We start from the raw sequence: 22,583 nt of genomic DNA on the forward strand, positions 1-22,583 counted from the left end.
CTGACATCATGAACACTTCATCCTCACTTTCTTATCAGTACTTTTAATGCACTGAGTAACCTGCATGTTCAGCTGGCAAAACCCTATGCATTCATGTTCAGAAGGCCTACATAAGGTTGGATTTGAATTGATTCTACAGGTAGGGTATTATAACAGACCAAATCATTTCTGGAAGCTTGGGGATATTGTGCCTGGCCCTTCCCTAGCATTCAGCCATCTCCTCTAAATGGGGCAGTAATCTTGTCTCAGGGCATGGGGGGAAACCACACTTCATCTATGCCGCGGCACGCCTCCACTCCCGCCAGCGTTACCCCGGCAACAGTGAGGGATGGCAGAGAAAGACAAGTAGTAATGAAAGAATGAAACCAATAAAGGAGGTTTTTCTGATTCTTTTCATTGTCATCTGAAAGCAATGACATTCAAGGAATCTGTCCCTTAACTTTGTGACTGCCCTTAGCTGTGTTTTGGTGTAGGCCTAAATCAGAGAGGAATAGGCAAAGCATATGTTAACTACATGAAGTAAGATAACATTTTAATGTAACCAAAGATTATAGGGTCCCACTCCCCTGGGAAACACTGACCAACAATTTGGTTCCTACCCTGTCGACATAACGCCTCCATTGAGAATCTATTAGTATTGTAATTCCTAATTCTATGAACGCCTCCATGTCTTTTTCATTCCTTGTCATGTCAAACAACACTATTATTCAGTGCCCAATATTACATTTTAACTATAGAATTTGAATAATCATTCTATTTCTGTGATTCCAACAGTTCACCCAAGTATATTGATCTAAATCGAAATTGCAAACATAACACTTTGTATTCGGGAGAAAAGGTTAGTTGCTATGCCACATTTTTTGCAGTATTGCTTTAGTGCCTTGCTGCAAACAGTGTGCGTGTTTTGGAATATTTTTAGTCTCTACAGGCTTCCTTATCACTGTTATTTAGATTAGTATTAAAGAGTGACTACAATATTGTTGATCCATCCTCATTTTTCTCCCATCACAGGCATTAAACAAACTGTTTTAAAGTCACCATTGGCCTCATACTGAATTCCCTGACGGGTTTCCTTCCTCTCCAGCAACTGAGTTAGGAAGGATGCCTGTATCTTTGAAGTGACTGGGTGTATTGATATACCATCCAAAGTGTAATGAATAACTAGCTCAAAGGGATATTCACTGTCTTTTTTATTTTTGCCCTTTGCGAGGCATTGGAAAACCTCCCTGGTCTTTGTGGTTGAATCTGTGTTTGAAATTCACTGCACGACTGAGGGACCTTACAATTATCTGTATGTGTGGGGTACAGAGATGAGGTAGTCATTCACAAATCATGTTAAACACTTATTGCTCACTGTGAGTCCATGCAACTTAGTAAATGATTTGTTCAGCAAATGTTTACTCCTGAACTTATTTAGGCTTGCCATAACAAAGGGGTTGAATACTCAAGACATTTCAGCTTTTCATTTTTTATTATTTTGTAAAAATATCAAAAAACATAGTTCCACTTCGTCATTATGGGGTATTGTGTGTAGGCCAGTGACATAGGGCCTGAAGTCTAAATGCAATCCATTTAAAATAACACAACAAAGTGTGGAAAAAGTCCAGGCGTGTGAATATTCTGAAGGCACTGTACATATGACATGAGCTCCTACAAATATTGAAATTTACATGGTTTTTAGAGTGAAGTACATCGGAAAAAAGCAAAAGAAAACTGCAAGACTGAATAGGAGAAAAAACAAGCAACAAACAAAGAAGATAGGCTTTTGAAAAATAACTATTTTTCATAAAATTGTAGTCATCTTAGCAAGCTGAATTGTTTACCAGTTGCTAAGCAGTTGCTAGGGACTCTTTTGGAAGAAGCTAGCTAGCTAACGAAGAACAACAAAGAATATCTAGTTAACAGAAGAAAAGAAAGAGAAAATCAGGACAGAAGAAAAAGGATATCAAAGTGAAACAGTTCTCTAAAGACACAAGAGACAATAATACAAGAAACAACACTTCTGTAGCTTGTCAACTATGTGTCTGTCTATCCCTGTTCTCTCCCCTCTGCACAGGCCATACAAACGCTTCACACCGCGTGGCCGCTGCCACTCTAACCTGGTGGTCCCAGCGCACACGACCCACGTGGAGTTCCAGGTCTCCGGCAGCCTCTGGAACTGCCGGTCTGCAGCCAACAAGGCTGAGTTCATCTCAGCCTATGCTACCCTCCAGGCCCTAGACTTCCTGGCGCTGACGGAAACATGGATTACCACAGATAACACTGCTACTCCTACTGCTCTCTCTTCGTCTGCCCACGTGTTCTCGCATACCCCTAGAGCATCGAGCCAGCGGGGTGGTGGCACTGGAATCCTCATCTCTCCCAAGTGGACATTCTCTCTTTCTCCCCTGACCCATCTGTCTATCTCCTCATTTGAATTCCATGCTGTCACAGTTACCAGCCCTTTCAAGCTTAACATCCTTATCATTTATCGCCCTCCAGGTTCCCTTGGAGAGTTCATCAATGAGCTTGACGCCTTGATAAGTTCCTTTCCTGAGGATGGCTCACCTCTCACAGTTCTGGGTGACTTTAACCTCCCCACGTCTACCTTTGACTCATTCCTCTCTGCCTCCTTCTTTCCCCTCCTCTCCTCTTTTGACCTCACCCTCTCACCTTCCCCCCCTACTCACAAGGCAGGCAATACGCTTGACCTCATCTTTACTAGATGCTGTTCTTCCACTAATCTCATTGCAACTCCCCTCCAAATCTCCGACCACTACCTTGTATCCTTTTCCCTCTTGCTCTCATCCAACACTTCTCACTCTGCCCCTACTCGGATGGTATTGCGCCGTCCCAACCTTCGCTCTCTCTCCCGCTACTCTCTCCTCTTCCATCCTATCATCTCTTCCCTCTGCTCAAACCTTCTCCAACCTATCTCCTGATTCTGCCTCCTCAACCCTCCTCTCCTCCCTTTCTGCATCCTTTGATTTTCTCTGTCCCCTATCCTCCAGGCCGGCTCGGTCCTCCCCTCCTGCTCCGTGGCTCGACGACTCACTACGAGCTCACAGAACAAGGCTCCGGGCAGCCGAGCGGAAATGGAGGAAAACTCGCCTCCCTGCGGACCTGGCATCCTTTCACTCACTCCTCTCTACATTCTCCTCTTCTGTCTCTGCTGCTAAAGCCACTTTCTACCACTCTAAATTCCAAGCATCTGCCTCTAACCCTAGGAAGCTCTTTGCTACCTTCTCCTCCCTCCTGAATCCTCCTCCCCCTCCCCCCCCCCTCCTGCCTCTCTGCGGATGACTTCGTCAACCATTTTGAAAAGAAGGTTGACGATATCCGATCCTCGTTTGCTAAGTCAAACGACACCGCTGGTCCTGCTCACACTGCCCTACCCTGTGCTTTGACCTCTTTCTCCCCTCTCTCTCCAGATGAAATCTCGCGTCTTGTGACGGCCGGCCGCCCAACAACCTGCCCACTTGACCCTATCCCCTCCTCTCTTCTCCAGACCATTTCCGGAGACCTTCTCCCCTTCCTCACCTCGCTCATCAACTCATCCTTGACCGCTGGCTACGTCCCTTCCGTCTTCAAGAGAGCGAGAGTTGCACCCCTTCTGAAAAAAACCTACACTCGATCCCTCCGATGTCAACAACTACAGACCAGTATCCCTTCTTTCTTTTCTCTCCAAAACTCTTGAACGTGCCGTCCTTGGCCAGCTCTCCTGCTATCTCTCTCAGAATGACCTTCTTGATCCTAATCAGTCAGGTTTCAAGACTGGGCATTCAACTGAGACTGCTCTTCTCTGTGTCACGGAGGCTCTCCGCACTGCTAAAGCTAACTCTCTCTCCTCTGCTCTCATCCTTCTAGACCTATCTGCTGCCTTTGATACTGTGAACCATCAGATCCTCCTCTCCACCCTCTCCGAGTTGGGCATCTCCACGCTTGTATTGCGTCCTATCTGACAAGTCGCTCCTACCAGGTGGCGTGGCGAGAATCTGTCTCCGCACCATGCGCTCTCACCACTGGTGTCCCCCAGGGCTCTGTTCGAGGCCCTCTCCTATTCTCGCTATACACCAAGTCACTTGGCTCTGTCATATCCTCACATGGTCTCTCCTATCATTGCTATGCAGACGACACACAATTAATCTTCTCCTTTCCCCCTTCTGATAACCAGGCGGCGAATCGCATCTCTGCATGTCTGTCAGACATATCAGTGTGGATGACGGATCACCAGCTCAAGCTGAACCTCGGCAAGACGGAGCTGCTCTTCCTCCCGGGGAAGGACTGCCCGTTCCATGATCTCGCCATCACGGTTGACAACTCCCTTGTGTCCTCCTCCCAGAGTGCTAAGAACCTTGGCGTGATCCTGGACAACACCCTGTCGTTCTCCACTAACATCAAGGCGGTGACCCGATCCTGTAGGTTCATGCTCTACAACATTCGCAGAGTACGACCCTGCCTCACACAGGAAGCGGCGCAGGTCCTAATCCAGGCACTTGTCATCTCCCGTCTGGATTACTGCAACTCGCTGTTGGCTGGGCTCCCTGCCTGTGCCATTAAACCCCTACAACTCATCCAGAACGCCGCAGCCCGTCTGGTGTTCAACATTCCCAAGTTCTCTCACGTCACCCCGCTCCTCCGCTCTCTCCACTGGCTTCCAGTTGAAGCTCGCATCCGCTACAAGACCATGGTGCTTGCCTACGGAGCTGTGAGGGGAACGGCACCGTAAACCCACCTCTTTAAGGAATACCTAGGATAGGATAAAGTAATCCTTCTAACCCCCCCCCCCCCCTTAAAAGATTTAGATGCACTATTGTAAAGTGGTTGTTCCACTGGATATCATAAGGTGAATGCACCATTTTGTAAGTCGCTCTGGATAAGAGCGTCTGCTAAATGACTTAAATGTCAAATGTAAATATGACTTGAGGTGACGCCAGGTTTTCAGAGACTGAGGAGGATTCTCCAGGATAATTGAAAGTAATGAGAGAACAGTGGCGATTTTAGCATGTAAATCTTGGTGGGGCAAAAAAAAAAAAATGTGGGATGCATGTCAGCAAAGCCACTACACTAAACAAAACATTAATTGCACTATAACGGTGACAAACGGTGCCCACAAACTGTTAGGGCCTACATAAAGCTGTCCGAACAGTGGAGTCCCAACACCTTACCACTGTTACACCTGGCTTTCAGCGGAGCCTTGTCTGGCAGCAAAACAGTTCATTCAGCCTCATTTACTGCCTTTTAAAAAACAGATCTGATATGGCTGACTTGCTTAAACAAATGTGGTTTCTATTGACAATCGAGATGTACAAACTATGGCATAAGGGGACGACAAGCAGATAAGAGGGAATCCATAATTTCGATTAAGACATTGATGAGCAAGCGACAACGGACGTAGTCAATATAAGTATTTGTTCAGCACTTTTGAAATGTACAGTTTCTTTGCGAAGCTTGCAGTTAGCCACTGATTCCTTCCAAACGTCTCATTTCCAACTTGTGTAATCTTTTTGGCCGATGAGTACTGATACGTTTTTATATATTATTTCTCTTCATTATTTCTCTTCGTATGACAAGGATTAAAAAGGATTTGCCAGTAGATTGTCGACTTGATTCATGATGATGACTGCTAGGTAAAACATTTTTGAAAGTAAGATGTTGACATGATCAGTCCAATCAAAGCTACTGTAGATAAAACAACTTCAAATCACGTTATATCTGTGGCCAATGACCTTGAGCCTTCTTTGATGGACACTTCTTATCGAAGTCTATGGCAGAACCCAAGGACTCACATTTTTTATGTCTACCCTTACTAAATGTGGGTGATGTAGTGTCCCCATGAGTGACAGTACACTGAGCCAATCACGGTGCAATGCTGAGCTAATCACCGTGCAATGTTCCTATTTTCTGCTGGCCTACCCCTCTACCACAGAAAGCACTGAGCTAGGCTGAAACACCTGCGTTTTGGAGCTGCTTTACTCAAGAAAACCAAAAAGAGACCATGTTTGTATGCGGCTTTATTAACTCAATTATATATAATTTTTTACATTGTTTGCAAACTGATTATGTGCCGCGTATTAATGCCAAAATAACAGGCAAGACAGGCCTATCAATGTCATGTCAGTTGTTTGACTAGGCATGTGCAGGCCTCCGTCCTCGTGCATTATACGGTTATTTTCAATTTTGGTCTTGGCCATGGTGGAGAGTTTGGAATCTGATTGATTGATTGATTGCTTCTGTGGACAGGTGTCTTTTATTCAGGTAACAAGCTGAGATTAGGAGCACTCCCTTTAAGAGTGTGCTCCTAATCTCAGCTCGTTACCTGTATAAAAGACACCTGGGAGCCAGAAATCTTTCTTATTGAGAGGGGGTCAAATACTTATTTCCCTCATTAAAATGCAAATCATTTTATAACATTTTTGACATGCGTTTTTCTGGATTTTTTTTTTGTTATTCTGTCTCTCACTGTTCAAATAAACCCACCATTAAAATTATAGACTGATAATTTCTTTGTCAGTGGGCTAACGTACAAAATCAGCAGGGGATCAAATACTTTTTTCCCTCACTGTATGCCCTAACACTACACAGCTGATTCAAATAATCAAAGCTTGATGAGTTGGTTATTTGAATCAGCTGGGTAGTGCAGGGGCAAACCAAAGCATGCACCCTGCTTCAAGGGATAGGCCTACTTCACCACCCACCCCTGTATAAAAGAATGACAGATGCCTTCACGTATACCTAAAAAACTGTCTCAAGTCAAACAGTGGAAAAGATGGGCACCATTTAATGAAATGGAATAATATGGTGCCACTGACAATCTTTCCAATTCAAATGGGACTGAGGCCTGCGGATTTCTCTGAACGCATATAGTGGGATCGACACAACAGACCCCTTTTAGTCTAAAACCTGCAGACAGACTGATATTCTGGGTTAACTATCGCTTTAAATCAATGGCATCCGAGAGATGTGAAGTCAGTGTGTTACAGGCAGGGTGGTTGGGAGATATGGGCTCTCCAACCACTCAACAGGAATGAGACACACCACATCAAGTGAGCCGTTAATGAGCAGTATTGATGTAGCCATCTCTGTAACTGAACACTAGTCAACTTTGTCCAATTCAAGAGAGTTGCCCGAGGTACGCCTTTTTCATTTATAAGAAATCAAATTGGTTGTGTGCGTGCGCACGCGTTTGTTTCCAGGCACAATCTTAATGGTTTCCCACCAAATGTGATTAAAAAGATATTGAATAAACATAAATATTTTCCGCAGGTACGCCGGCCACCTCAAAGAGCGGAGAAATTATTAAGTGTTTTCATGCATGGGCAGGCAGCTCAGGAGGGTCAGGGCATAATGAAATGTTTTCATTTTTAACGCACAAAAGGAGGAGTTATTAAAGGCTCTCCCTTCAATGGCATTCAGACGATCTGTCAAATCCAGTTTTAATTAGAGACATGTTTGGAATGGGAGATGAGATGGCCTGGCTGGAGTACGTGTTATTCTTCTGTGATCCTATTTTTAATTCATGTTCATTTGAGGAAAGAGGTTCAGTGCGAGGATTATTGATCAGTGTGTGACAGCAAGCAAACAAAATGAATTACAGTGTGTAAGTAATTTGTTCGTCTGTAATCTGTAGCTGTATTAAAAAATAAGGCCAAAGAAAGCTCACAGAGCATTGAATGACGTGAAGTTGGCTGCAACACTGGTAAAGATGCCACGGTTGCACTGAACTGATAAGTACAATAAACACAATATAACAAATATGGTGGCAGATCCCCATGACAGGATGGCTGTGAGGTTTATGATGGAGAAGCTCCTGCCATTACCCATCGGAAGGCAGCAGACTAGAATGCAAATTAAACTAGTTGAAATAGTGGTGGGAAGTTGATAATGATATAGTCCTGCCTACAGGCAGGCAAACATGTATCACTCAAACTGCTGTTTAAGAGAGGAATGATGAAAGGCTTACACAATTGCAAACACAAATGCATTCCCACACTAGGGGACATTATCACCAGGTCATTGTGACTGAAGGGGGCTTTATCACCAGGCACTGAAGGCAGGCTCTCAACGTGTCACACTGGCTTCTCCTGAAGCACGCCAGGGCAGCAGCAGCCCACTTTATAGAGCCATTCATTTGCTCACTCAATTACAGCTGACATGCTCCTGAAAAGGCTGATTGTGTCAAACAAGTCCAGGGAAAATGGTTTGACACCACCTTGCTTGAGAATTGCTGCCAAGCGACAATAGCCCAATAAGAAAAGGTAGCTTAAACTGTTGGAAATAACAAAAGGAGCTAGTCCGAGGACTCTATTCCTTTGTTGAACACTGGTGGTGTGCAGGACCGTGCACAGACCTTTCAGGGGACAGGTGCTAAAAATAAAAAGCACCATATAAAAAAGATATACTTTCAGAATTCATATCTAGAAATGTATAACATACTGTACAAACTGCTTCTGTAGCTACTTATTGTTTTAGCATAGGCCTATTTATTAATGCAACACACTCACTCATCACAAATTGCAAGCTAGTTCGTTACATTTGAGTCATTTAGCAGACTTACAGGAGCAATTGGGGTTAAGGGGGTTGATCAAGGGCACAGACTGATCTTTTACCTAGTCTGCTCAGTGATTAGAACCAATTTCCTGTTACTGACCCAATGTTCTTAACCACTACCTGCTGCCCAGTGTGACCCAAAGACATGATTGACATGGGGAAAAGAGGGTAGGCTATCAGCTGAATGTAAATCTGCTAGTTAGCTAGACCTATAATATTTTTACTGGTTATGATTTATCTTCAATGCTGTTAAATAACTTCATAATATAGCCTAATACTCATAATATAGCCTAATATTCATAATATAGCCTAATATTCATAATATTCTAAGTCATGATATATGGTTGGCTGGCTAGTGGCTGGTGTGGATATTTTAGTATATGGTGGTTAGCTAGAGTCTAGACCCGTGGTTGGCAAAGTGTGTGTGTGTGTGTGTGTGTGTGTGTGTGTGTGTGTGTGTGTGTGGGGTTCAACTTACTCTTGAAAGTTTTAATAGTAGAATGCACAAGGTGCAATTTAGCAAAATGGTTATTCCTCGACCTAATAAGGATCACGGTTTGAATTGAAAGGCTTTTCTCCCTGGCTTTGAACTGGTAAAGACTCACACTTGAGTGATCAAGCCTGGAGTCACTGTTAAATGTAGCCTATAGAATGAATCAATTTCATTAACACAGCTTATATTTCACAATTTTTAGGGAGACTAATGGTTCCAAGAAAATGCAGAGTAAAGTATTAAAATAACTTATAAGGTGAAAATAATATTCCTAAGAGCTTAACACACATTGTGAGATTGGTCAGCTAGTGAAACGAGGGATGCACGATATATCGGTGAACATATCGGAATCGGACGATATTAGCTAAAAATGCCAAAATCAGCTTCAACCCGATGTCCAGTTTAACGCCGATATGCAAAAACGATGTCAAAGCTGACATGCATACCTAGATAATGTAATGACGCCACGAAAAACACAGCGCTACACAGAACAAAATCTGAAAAATACTAAGCGCAGACTTCCAACAACTAAACAAGTTTAAGTTGAGCAGTCATTTCAAAGAGTAAGGAAATTTCAGCGAGACAACTCAAAGGCAAAATCCATTAATGCCAAGATAATGGAATTCATTGCCCTTGACAATCAACCATTCTGTCGTGGATGATGTCGGCTTTCGCCGACTGGTCGAGCACCTCGAGCCCCGGTACACACTACCAAGTAGGTCTATTTTTCAGATGTTGCCCTACCAGAGTTACACAGAATTGTTGAAACTCACATCTATGAGTTACTTGCTATGTTACTGCTATTAGCTTCACGACTGATATTTGGACCAGCAATGTCAGCCCCATGAGCATGCCGAGTCTGACAGCACAGTGGGTCGACGAGGATTTCGTACTGAGGAAAGCCGTATTGCAAGCTCAAGAATGTGCTGGTTCTCATACCACTGCTGCCATTTCAATGACTTTTGAGAACATTTGAAACTTGAACACACTCCTAGCGCCAATCGAACGGACTCAAGAAATAAGCTAATCAACTGCGTATGTAGCCGACGGGATACCCTCTGTCATGGCATTGACACGCCTGCTCAACAAAACCCCACGGTCTGTATCGGCAGGCTGTGAACAAGCGATTCGGTGGCATTCTCTCTGAGCCTCTTTACTGTGTCGCCACCATGCTTGATGCTAGGTACAAGGACCACTACTTCGACTCAGACAAGAAACAGGGTTTACGTGAAATGTTTCAAACACAGCTGGACAAGATGGAAACAGACACAGTGACAGTGCGCTCCGAGGAAGAGAGGCCACAGACAGAGCTGAAACTTCACTGCTTGACATGTATGATGAAATCCTGGTTGAGACTGAACAAATGAACAATGAAACAGCAAGTAAGTGAAAGAAAGAGGTTTTGATTGTGTTTTACTGGTAAAGGGGACATACGTAAATGCCAACAAAATAACTTTTTGGTCAGTGTGTGTGTGTTTCAACTATTTAAACTGCACTAGAACGCTAAAAGGCAGCTACAATTGTAAATATCGGTATCGTTTTTTTGGCAAGGAGAATATTGGATATCGGTATGTCATATCGGTGCATCACTAAGTGAAACCACTATGCATTCAAAGTGTATCTAACCTCATCTCACTACACAATTGGACTACTAGCCGAACAATCTAATGTTTACAAGGCTTAGAGCAGTAATGACTGTAGTTTCCTATTTGTTGATATACACAGGCTGCATTCCATTCCAAACAGTGGTACCCTCACTAGTGCCCTCATTCACTCCCTTCCATAGGTGTGATATGACGGAATAGGGCCTTAGCGGTGGAATCAATAGGCCTAGCTCCAGGGCCATGCAGAGACCTTTGATGGGGCAGGTGCTCATTCAAACGTTTCTACTACTCCTGTAGCCCAATTCATCATACATGGTTTTTTAAAACATAGGCCTTTATTTTCTGCAACAACAAAAAACAGCTAACCAAGCTAGAACGACAGATTAAAAGGGAGTTAGAAACAGTACTTCCTTGCTAGATGCACTCCTGGGTATACTGTACCAGCTGATCATGTCTAGTGTAGGCTAGATGATAAACCCAACATATGTCAGCAGTTCCAAAGAAACCGATAGACAGTATTTTTTTCAAACTCGCTGCCCGGCGCAGGTGGGAAGCTGGTGCATGCGATGAGGACAAGCGTGTGGTGGCAGAAGGGAGGGGACTTTTATCAAGATTAATGAGTTCGTGAGAAAGTATCTAGTTCAACAGGCAATTTGTTGCATTTCAAGCTGAGAAAAGAGACTAAAAATAAAATGTTAAAAGTAATTAGTTTATAAAAACGGCACCAATCAAAAGGGCACCCCTGTTATTTTACCTTTATTTAACCAGGTAAGCTAGTTGAGAACAAGTCCTCATTTACAATTGCCACCTAGCCAAGATAAAGCAAAGCAGTTCAACACATACAACAACACAGAGTTGCACATGGAATAAACAAACATACAGTCAATAATACAGTAGAAAAAGTCTATATACGGTGTGTGCAAATGAGGTAAGATAAGGGAGGTAAGGCAATAAATAGGCCACAGTGGCAAAGTAATTACAATATAGCAATTAAACACTGGAGTGATAGATGTGCAGAAGATGTATGTGCAAGTAGAGATACTGGGGTGCAAAGGAGCAAGATAAATAAATAAACAGTATGGGGATGAGGTAGTTGGATGGGCTATTTACAGATGGGCTATGTACAGGTGCAGTAATCTGTGAGCTGCTCTGACAGCTGGTGCTTAAAGCTATTGAGGGAGATATGAGTCTCCAGCTTCAGTGATTTTTGCAGTTCGTTTCAGTCATTGGCAGCAGAGAACTGGAAGGAAAGGCGGCCAAAGGAGGAATTGGCTTTGGGGATGACCAGTGAAAGATACCTGCTGGAGCACGTGCTACGGGTGGGTGTTGCTATGGTGACAAGTGAGCTGAGATAAGGCGGTGCTTTACCTAGCAAAGACTTGTAGATGACCTGGAGCCAGTGGGTTTGGCAACGAGTATGAAGCGAGGGCCAGCCAACGAGAGCATACAGGTCGCAGTGGTGGGTAGTATATGGGGCTTTGGTGACAAAACGGATGGCACTGTGATAGACTGCATCCAATTTGTTGAGTAGAGTGTTGGAGGCTATTTTGTAAATGACATCGCCGAAGTCAAGGATCGGTAGGATGGTCAGTTTTACAAGGGTATGTTTGGCAGCATGAGTGAAGGATGCTTTGTTGCGAAATAGGAAGCCGATTCTAGATTTAATTTTGGATCGGAGATGCTTAATGTGAGTCTGGAAGGAGAGTTTACAGTCTAACCAGACACCTAGGTATTTGTAGTTGTCCACATATTCTAAGTCAGAACCGTCCAGAGTAGTGATGCTGGACGGGCGGGCAGGTGCGGGCAGCAATCGGTTGAAGAGCATGCATTTAGTTTTACTTGCATTTAAGAGCAGTTGGCCACAGAAGTGGAGTTGAATGGCATTGACGCTTGTCTGGAGGTTAGTTAACACAGTGTCCAAAGAAGGGCCAGAAGTATACAGAATGGTGTCGTCTGTGTAGAGGTGGATCAGAGAATCACCAGCAGCAAGAGCGACATCATTGATGTATACAGAGAAGAGAGTCGGCCCGAGAATTGAACCCTGTGGCACCCCCATAGCGACTGCCAGAGGTCCGGACAACAGGCCCTCTGATTTGACACACTGAACTCTATCAGAGAAGTAGTTGGTGAACCAGGGGAGGCAGTCATTTGAGAAACCAAGGCTGTTGAGTCTGCCGATAAGAATGTGGCGATTGACAGAGTCGAAAGCCTTGGCCAGGTCGATGAATGCACAGTATTGTCTCTTATCGATAGTGGCTATGATATCTTTTAGGACCTTGAGCATGGCTGAGGTGCATCCATGACCAGCTCTGAAACCAGATTGCATAGCGGAGAAGGTACGGTGGGATTCGAAATGGTCGGAAATCTGTTTGTTAACTTGGCTTTCGAAGACCTTAGAAAGGCAGGGTAGGATGGATATAGGTCTGTAGCAGTTTGGGTCTAGAGTGTCTCCCCCTTTGAAAAGGGGGATGACCGCGGCAGCTTTCCAATCTTTGGGAATCTCAGACGATACGAAAGAGAGGTTGAACAGGCCAGCAATAGGGGTTGCAGCAATTTCGGCAGATAATTTTAGAGAGGGTCCAGATTGTCTAGCCCAGCTGATTTGTAGGGGTCCAGTTTTGCAGCTCTTTCAGAACATCAGCTATCTGGATTTGGGTGAAGGAGAAATGGAGGAGGTTTGGGCGAGTTGCTGTGGGGGGGGGGGCTGTTGACCGGGGTAGGGGTAGCCAGGTGGAACGCAAGGCCAGCCGTAAAAAAAATGCTTAATGAAATTCTCGATTATCGTGGATTTATCGGTGGTGACAGTGTTTCCTAGCCTCAGTGCAGTGGGCAGCTGGGAGGAGGTGCTCTTATTCTCCATGGACTTTACAGTGTCCCAGAACTTTTTTGAGTTTGTGCTACAGGATGCAAATTTCTGTTAGAAAAGGATAGCCTTTGCTTTCCTAACTGCATGTGTATATTGGTTCCTAACTTCCCTAAAAAGTTGCATACCAAGTGGGCTATTTGACACAATAGCCTAATGTGAAAGGAGCCAGCCAAACTGATCCCGGGCCTTGACCCTATCCCAATGTGAAAGGAGCCAGCCAAACTGATCCCTGGTCTTGACCCTATCCCAATGTGAAAGGAGTCAGTCAAACTGATCCCTGGTCTTGACCCTATCCCAATGTGAAAGGAGCCAGCCAAACTGATCCCTGGTCTTGACCCTATCCCAATGTGAAAGGAGCCAGCCAAACTGATCCCTGGTCTTGACCCTATCCCAATGTGAAAGGAGTCAGTCAAACTGATCCCTGGTCTTGACCCTATCCCAATGTGAAAGGAGCCAGCCAAACTGATCCCTGGTCTTGACCCTATCCCAATGTGAAAGGAGCCAGCCAAACTGATCCCTGGTCTTGACCCTATCCCAATGTGAAAGGAAAGGAGCCAGCCAAACTGATCCCTGGTCTTGACCCTATCCCAATGTGAAAGGAGCCAGCCAAACTGATCCCTGGTTTTGACCCTATCCCAATGTGAAAGGAGCCAGCCAAACTGATCCCTGGTCTTGACCCTATCCCAATGTGAAAGGAGTCAGTCAAACTGATCCCTGTTCTTGGCCCTATCCCAATGTGAAAGGAGTCAGTCAAACTGATCCCTGGTCTTGACCCTATCCCAATGTGAAAGGAGCCAGCCAAACTGATCCCTGGTCTTGACCCTATCCCAATGTGAAAGGAGCCAGCCAAACTGATCCCTGGTCTTGACCCTATCCCAATGTGAAAGGAGTCAGTCAAACTGATCCCTGGTCTTGGCCCTATCCCAATGTGAAAGGAGTCAGTCAAACTGATCCCTGGTCTTGACCCTATCCCAATGTGAAAGAGGTCAGTCAAACTGATCCCTGGTCTTGACCCTATCCCAATGTGAAAGGAGTTAGTCAAACTGATCCCTGGTCTTGACCCTATCCCAATGTGAAAGGAGCCAGTCAAACTGATCCCTGGTCTTGGCCCTATCCCAATGTGAAAGGAGTCAGTCAAACTGATCCCTGGTCTTGACCCTATCCCAATGTGAAAGGAGCCAGCCAAACTGATCCCTGGTCTTGACCCTATCCCAATGTGAAAGGAGCCAGCCAAACTGATCCCTGGTCTTGACCCTATCCCAATGTGAAAGTAGCCAGCCAAACTGATCCCTGGTCTTGACCCTATCCCAATGTGAAAGTAGCCAGTACTGAAACCTTAAGAGCTGAGAAACATTTAAGACACTGCTTCACTGCTCAACCTTTCACACCGTCTCCTGATGTTGTTGTTTCCTTCATAAACACAACCCCTGGTGTGAGTGGTCCAGTTATGGTGGGAGAGGTTCCCAGTTTCCAACATACTATTCATTAGACTATTTATTTTCTAACTTGCTCCTTCTACCTGAAGTGTGGCCTCGTTCTATCCCCCTCTCTAGCTAGGTTTCCATCCAATTGGAAGGTTTTCATGCGAATATTCAAAATGCCACATGAAAAGAAATATGCACATCTTCCCTACCAGTGGTGAGCCACCAAACTGACTTTTTGCTGATGACAGTAGACACAAAATGTATTTTTTTTTGCTTTAGTTTTCATGTACCAAATAATAGTTGTCACGAAAACTGTTGAATTAAATAGCAAATGTGCCTACTCTGGTCTTGGCACATGCGCTCTAGCCAACCGCTCACAGATACAGTGCGGGTAGGCTGTGCGGGTAGGCTAGTCTACATGATGAGATTATGGACAAGACTAAGAGCGAGAACATTTTTTGTCAAACGGCAGTTAAGCGTCGACCATGTTCCTAGAAGACTCTTGATATTTATTGGAAAGCAGCATCAACCTGATCACTGGCACTTTCACCAGCCTGTGAAGTTCATCTGCAGCCTAACACACTGCATGGTTTCCCCGTGTTGTAGCGGAAGGACCACACACACCATATAATCACACCACTTCAATATGGTTATTATAACAATATATCAGCATTTCTACTGCCATTTCTCGCATAATTAATTTTACGGACAAAAAGATCAAACCATGTTTAACGAACAAATTTGGCATTTATCAAAATTGTACCGAAACTTCCTGTTTCCATAACAGCTGTCCTGATTTTGTTTTATACAGTAGGACTTTACTTTCAGAAAAACTGTGGCTAGAAACGTGGTAAATGACAAAGCATTGGGCTGGAGGGAGTTTCCATCATAGCCCTTACACCAGTACATTACTTTCCATTACTTTTCATCCATGCACACTTTTGGGGAATAGGCAGAGGAACAAAATAACAATTTTGGGTCTCTTTTCTGGTGGATATTCATTAAGACTAGCAACATGGCTGCCTATAAGTTTCTGCTTTATCCAACCACTGTCGTTGTCTTGAATATTGAATGTGGAACTGAAAAGGCGCCGGCAGCAGAGTTGCACCAGGCTTCCTTTACTTCCGACTTAATTTGGGAGTTAAGTCACATGGGCAGCACCTAGACATCAGTGGAGGCTGCTGAGGGGAGGATGGCTTATAATATTGGAAACCATGTGTTTGATACCATTCCACTGCTTCCACTCCACAAGCCTGTCCTCCCCAATTAAGGTGCCACCAGCCTCCTGTGCAAGGCATAGGCCTACATTGAAGAGTTATGCGACAGACAGTCACACTATCTGAAACTGAAGGAACTAACAGCCTGTCAGGATAAAGAGCAAGTAAACAAGGAAAGGAAGCTGGGAGTTGGCAGTTGTCTCTCAGTAATCTAGCAACTAAAATGCCAGGCAGTCTGTCCTGCCCTGACCCTGCCTTAAGCATCTCATAGCTGGGCTAGTAAGCTAGTGTCACCTGCTATGGCTAGTTTATAACTAAAGCTCTCTGTCCTCCGCATAAAGAGGAGACACGTCAAACCTGTTATTATGATTTCTGGAAGATCAACGTTTTTGGACACATTCAGAAGGTTTTACCTGATTAAGTATAAGACACAAACTATTGTAAATTAATGTTTAAAGTTCCAGTGTGGGCTTCAAGAGGAGTTGTCTGGCCTGCACAGATCATCAAAGTTTAAACATGGAAGCTTCTGGACATGTTCAGAGTAGCATGCCACAAAATCAATTGAATATGTGCAAAGTATCAAATCACTATGCAACTAGCTACCACCTAAACGTGTGCACAGAATCTAATGTTACCAGTCATCTCAGCCATATAAATGAATAGCTAATGCTCTGCTCTCAGCTGTGTAGGCAAATCAATAAAAAAGCTGTGCAGGCATGTTATAGTGGTTGTCATAGCAATCAAATATGGAGAGGGAGGGGGGCAGCCATAGAAATGGAGTACGGTAGCTAGCAAACGTTGGCTAACTAACAAAGCCCAATACAATAAACCCAACTAGCTATGTAGCTTGCATGTTAGCTTGTTGACACTGGCTGTATAGGCTAGTGCTATACTCACTTGTTCCTTAGCACCTGCCAGGCAGCCTCGATGTCCGCATACAGGTTCTTTTCTGACGGTTTCCCGCTGCTGACACCGTAGCCCGAATAATCATACGAGAAGACGTTGCAGTTTATCCTCGAGCCGAGGCCGATGTAGAAACTGCACATTTGGCCTAAGTCCACTGCGTTACCGTGGGAAAAGAGCAACGTGTACCGGCTGTTGGGTGCGCATCGTACAAACATGCAACCCAGTCGGTTTCCCCGACTGGTTCTGGTGTTGAACACCTCGACAGCGTCCAGTTCGCGTTGGGAGTACTGCCAGTCTGCTCGCTCGGTTAGATGCAGGCTACTCGTCCCGTTAGCATCGGTGTGTACGGAGTACGTGGGTTCGGGAGGGAGAAAGGCTAGTTTGGATGCGATGCGACTGGGGCAGGGCGGGCAACAGAATAGCCAGCATAGTTCGCCGAGGGAAAAACCATTCATCCTTGGGCCTTGTTCGGGCATTGAGGCTCGATTGACGCTTTTTCTTTGTAACACCAGCAAATGTATCCAGCTCTGTTTTTTTTATCTGGCTGGTAACAAAATAACAATAAAACACTTCGTAAGGAGCTAAACAAGCTAGCCACCTAGTACTAGCTAGGCTAGTAGCTGGCTAACTGGTTTCTCCTTTGTATAGCTTGGTAGCTAACGTGATTTACAAAACTCAGAAAGTCGTTAACATGGTTAACGATTTTTTTTGGTGTCTACAGAAGCGATATAACTTCCTTGTTGTCATACAATTTCAAAACGTTGGTCGAAGACTTAAGCTTATGTCAAACGTAAACGTCGAGTTAGCAGGCTAATACAATGTATGCAGCCATATCTTTCAGCAGTAACGCCAAATATAAGATTTCCGGTCGAACCGGATATCCTTTCGCACTTTTTCGTCAAAATCATGTTGATGACAGAACCGTAGTAGCAATAATATGCATATTATGCAGTCACTCACTTGATAGTAGGCTATTATTGAAATATGAGTGTTTTCTCTAATGCATATGCAATCATGCAACAGCTTTGTTCATGCTAGCTACATCAATCGTTTGCCTGAAACCACAGTTTGAATGGAAATAGTGTTGCTTTTCCTGTAATTGCATCTGAATAAATGTACATTAGTTGTAGATCCATTGGGTTGGAAACAAACATGCAAATTGCTGTGAAAAGAAAATGGACAGTTTAAGGACCAGAAATATAAATAGGTTTAGAATATTCATTGAGAAAATGTAATGCATGTGAGAATGATAGGTGGCGGTATATGCACCTGTCAGTTGGTTGTGATCACCCCCCCCAAATGTTGCTTAATGCTCAGCACTAAAGGCTAGTAAATGTCTGACATACAGATTCGAGGTCGCAACGGGGAGCGAGTCGTGCGGACGAAATCTAGAAAAAGTGGGTGATGCAACAATATGGGTGTCAGTTCTGATGTTATGGAGTGGGAGGATAAGGGTCAATGACCAGAATGGTCAGTAGTGGAAAGACATATGTTACGTTCCCCAGTTTCTGTGTTTTGGGTTTGTATGTGTTAGTATGTGTGTATTTCAGGATGGCTTCCTGGATTCTAAGCAGCTGATTGGTCGCCCCAATCGATGATTGGAGCTCTGAACCCTCCCTCTCGTCAGGGGAAACAGCTGTTTTCAATTACCAACTCCTTCTCCAGCTGGATAAAAGCCAGTGTTCCTTTATCAAAAGGAGGGAGCTTCTTTGATATTCTGTGTTGGTTGGTGCTACTCAGTGACAGTTTTGTTGAAGGTATTTTGTAGCTGCTACTTCTGAGGTAGGCCTTAGTGTTTTTTTTTAAATGCCTATGGGATGCAGTGTTTTTGATTATTGAAATTGTTCACTTTGTTAGTAATTATTCTGTTTGTTCCCAGGGGGGAAGGAGAAGGTACCTTGGGAGTGCTTAGGCAAGAGGCTTGCGGGCATACATAACCTGTAGTATTTACTGTCTATGCACACTAGGTAAGACCTGGGCAGACCACCCCCTGTATTTTGGTTAGTGTGCCAGGAGGTGCTAAAAGGTTAGGAGGGGGTGCTTTAACTTTTACTTTCTTTGCTTTGGTTCTGTCTAGCCCCTTTCCCCCACATTACCGTGTTAAGGAGATAATACCATGTACAGGGAATTTCTTTGTCATCCTTACCTACAATCACATACCTCTTTCACCCCATGGGGAGTTGATTTGTAGCAGGGTGTTTCCTCCTCCAAGCGTTGTACATAACAGGAAGAAGTGAGATCTTGATACAGAAAGCATTGGAGCATCTAGTAAAGAGGGCAAGAGTAGTGATGTGTTGGAGTGGTGATGGTGTTTGATAAGACCACAGGGCCTTACACCCTATCTAACTAATGCCATAGAGAAAGAAGTAGGTGATGTGAAATTAGCTTGGTTCATTTGAAATGGTAGATTGTTTATATTGTGTGGTAGCCAGGCTCAGCAAGAGAAGATTAAAAGACATGTCCCTGGTGCTTATGTTAGGTTGAAGGGAGTCATCACTGGGGTCGCAATATCTTGCCAATTGGCCTGGACCCCATATTGTTGACATGGCGCCTCGCCGATCCATCACGACTGGTCTGCCGACGTAATCGTCCGATGTGGTTTCAACAGACTTTTCCGTTGCGACGTCGCCGAAGACCCATCTGCTATCCCCGGCCCGCTAGCTTTCTGAACGCCGTGTCTCCCGCTTGCCTAGCGTGGTAGCGACTACAGAATGGCTCCCTGACCCTCCTATTGCTGCTCATTAGACCTTATGATCACTCGGCTACACAGCTGAAGCCTGCTGGACTGTATATTAACACTACCTCTGTTTATATGTCGGCCCCAGCCTCGAACTCAGGCCTTGTGTGTACCTAACTGACCCCCTTTGCCCATTCATTGCCATTTAGCTGTTGTCTTAGCTCTCCCGACCAAAACCTGTGATTGCTTTATGCCTCTTTCTAATGTCAATATGCCTTGTCTGCTGCTGTTTCGGTTAGTTTTATTTCACTGTAGAGCCCCCAGTCCCGCTCAACATGCCTTAGATGGCTCTTCTGTCCCACGCATGCGGAGACCTCACCTGGCTTAACTGGTGCCCCCAGAGATGCAACCTCTCATCACTCAATACCTAGGTTTATCTCCACTGTACTCACATCCTACCATACCCTTGTCTGTACACTATGCCCTGATTCTATTCCACCACGCCCAGAACTCAATTTATTCTCTGTTCCCAACGCACTAGACCAGTTCTTATAGCCTTTAGCCATAGCCTTATCCTACTCCTCTGTTCCTCTGGTGATGTAGAGATTAACCCAGGCCCTGTAGCCTCCAGTACTACACCTACTCCCCAGGTCACTCATTTGTTGACTTCTGTAACTCTAAAAGCCTTGGTTTCATGCATGTTAACATCAGAAGTCTCCTCCCTAAGGTTGTTTTAGTCACTGCTTTAGCCAACCCTGATGTCCTAGCCATGTCTGAATCCTGGTTTAGGAAGGCCACCAAAAATTCTGATATTTCCATCCCCAAAGACATCATTTTCTGTCAAGATAGAACTGCCAAAGGGGGTGGAGTTGCAATCTATTGCAAAGAGAGCCTGAAGACTTCTGTCATACTATCCTGGTTAGTGCCCAAACAATTCGAGCTTCTAACTTTGAATACCCATCTATCCAGAACCAGGCATCCTCTACTGACAGGATGAGGTCAATATCCTTCCAGGATACCCGGGCCAGGTCGATTAGAAAGTCCTGCTCGCTGAAGTATTTTAGGGAGCGTTTGACAGTGATGAGGGGTGGTCGTTTGACCGCGGACCCATTACGACGCAGGCAATGAGGCAGTGATCGCGGCGATCCTGGTTGAAGACAGCAGAGGTGTATTTTGAGGGCAAGTTGGTCATGATGATATCTATGAGGGTGCCCATGTTTATGGATTTAGGGTTGTACCTGATAGGTTCCTTGATAATTTGTGAGATTGAGGGCATCCATCTTAGATTGTAGGACGGCCGGTGTGTTAAGCATATCCCAGTTTAGGTCACCTAACAGTACGAACTCTGAAGATAGATGGGCAATCAATTCACATATGGTGTCCAGGGCACAGCTGTGGGGCTGAAGGGGGTCTATAACAAGCGGCAACAGTGAGATACCTATTTCTTCTTAGTGTTTCCACACCATCCTAAATAAGCATGCCCCATTCAACAAATGTAGAACTAAGAACAGATATAGCCCCTGGTTCACTCCTGACTTGACTGCCCTAGACCAGCACAAAAACATCCTGTGGTGTACTGCATTAGCATCGAATAGCCCCAGTGACATGCAGCTTTTGAGGGAAGTTAGGAACCAATATACACAGTCAGTCAGGAAAGCAAAGGCTAGCTTTTTCAAACAGAAATGTGTATCCTGTAGCACAAACTCAGTTTTTGCCCACTGCACTGAGGCTAGGAAACACTGTCACCACCGATAAATCCACGATATTTGAGAATTTCGATGAGCATTTGTCTACGGCTGGCCATGCTTTTCACCTGGCTACCCCGGCCAACAGTCCTGCACCCCCCCCCCACAGCAACTTGCCCAAGCCCCCCCGCTTCTCCTTCACTCAAATCCAGATGGCTGATGTTCTAAAAGAGCTGCCAAGTCTGGACCCTTACAAATCAGCTGGGCTAGACAATCTGGACCCTCATTCTAAAATTATCCACCACAATTGTTGCAACCCCTATTACTAGCCTGTTCAACCTCTTTTTTTTTTGTATCGTCTGAGATCCCTAAAGATTGGAAAGATGCCGCTGTCATCACCTTTTCAACGGGGGAGATACTCTAGATGCAAACTGCTACAGACCTATAGCCATCCTACCCTGCCTTTCTAAGGTCTTTAAAGCCAAGTTAACAAACAGATCTCCAACCATTTTGAATCCCACCGTACCTTCTCTGCTATGCAATCTGGTTTCAGAGCTGGTCATGGATGCACCTCAGCCACGCTCAAGGTCCTAAACGATATCATAACCTCCATCGATAAAAGACAATACTGTGCAGCTGTATTCATAAACCTGGCCAAGGCTTTCGACTCTCAATTACCGTGTTCTTATTGGCAGACTCAATAGCCTTGATTTCTCAAATGATTGCGTCGCCTAGTTCACCAACTACTTCTCTGATAGAGTTCAGTGTGTCAAATCAGAGGGCCTGTTGTCTGGACCTCTGGCTGTCTCTATGGGGTGCCACAGGGTTAAATTCTTGAGCCGACTCTCTTCTCTGTATACATCAATGATGTCGCTCTTGCTGCTGGTGATTCTCTGATCCACCTCTACGCAGACGACACCATTCTGTATACATCTGGCCCTCCTTTGGACACTGTGTTAACTAACCTCCAGACAAGCTTCAATGCCATAAATACCCTTCTGTGGCCGCCAACTGCTCTTAAATGCAAGTAAAACTAAATGCATGCTCTTCAACCAATCGCTGCCCGCACCTGCCCGCCAGACTATCATCACTACTCTGGACGGTTCTGACTTTATGTGGACAACTACAAATACCTAGGTGTCTGGTTAGACTGTAAACTCTCCTTCCAGACTCACATTAAGT

General features: G+C 44.7%; 1 protein-coding gene across 1 annotated transcript in view; it reads right to left on the minus strand.

Annotated features, from left to right (window-relative positions):
- The window catches only part of LOC123730786 (alpha/beta hydrolase domain-containing protein 17C), a 47,211-nt gene extending 29,304 nt beyond the window's left edge, over nt 1–17,907 (minus strand). The window contains exon 1 of the mRNA XM_045708747.1: nt 17,031–17,907. Coding sequence (XP_045564703.1) covers nt 17,031–17,515 — 485 coding nt within the window. The 5' untranslated portion in view covers nt 17,516–17,907. The remainder of the gene's footprint in view (nt 1–17,030) is intronic.
- Between the last annotated feature and the right edge of the window lie 4,676 nt (nt 17,908–22,583).

This window comes from Salmo salar, chromosome ssa26 (genome assembly GCF_905237065.1).
Source record: "Salmo salar chromosome ssa26, Ssal_v3.1, whole genome shotgun sequence".
Taxonomy (NCBI): Eukaryota; Metazoa; Chordata; class Actinopteri; order Salmoniformes; family Salmonidae; genus Salmo; species Salmo salar.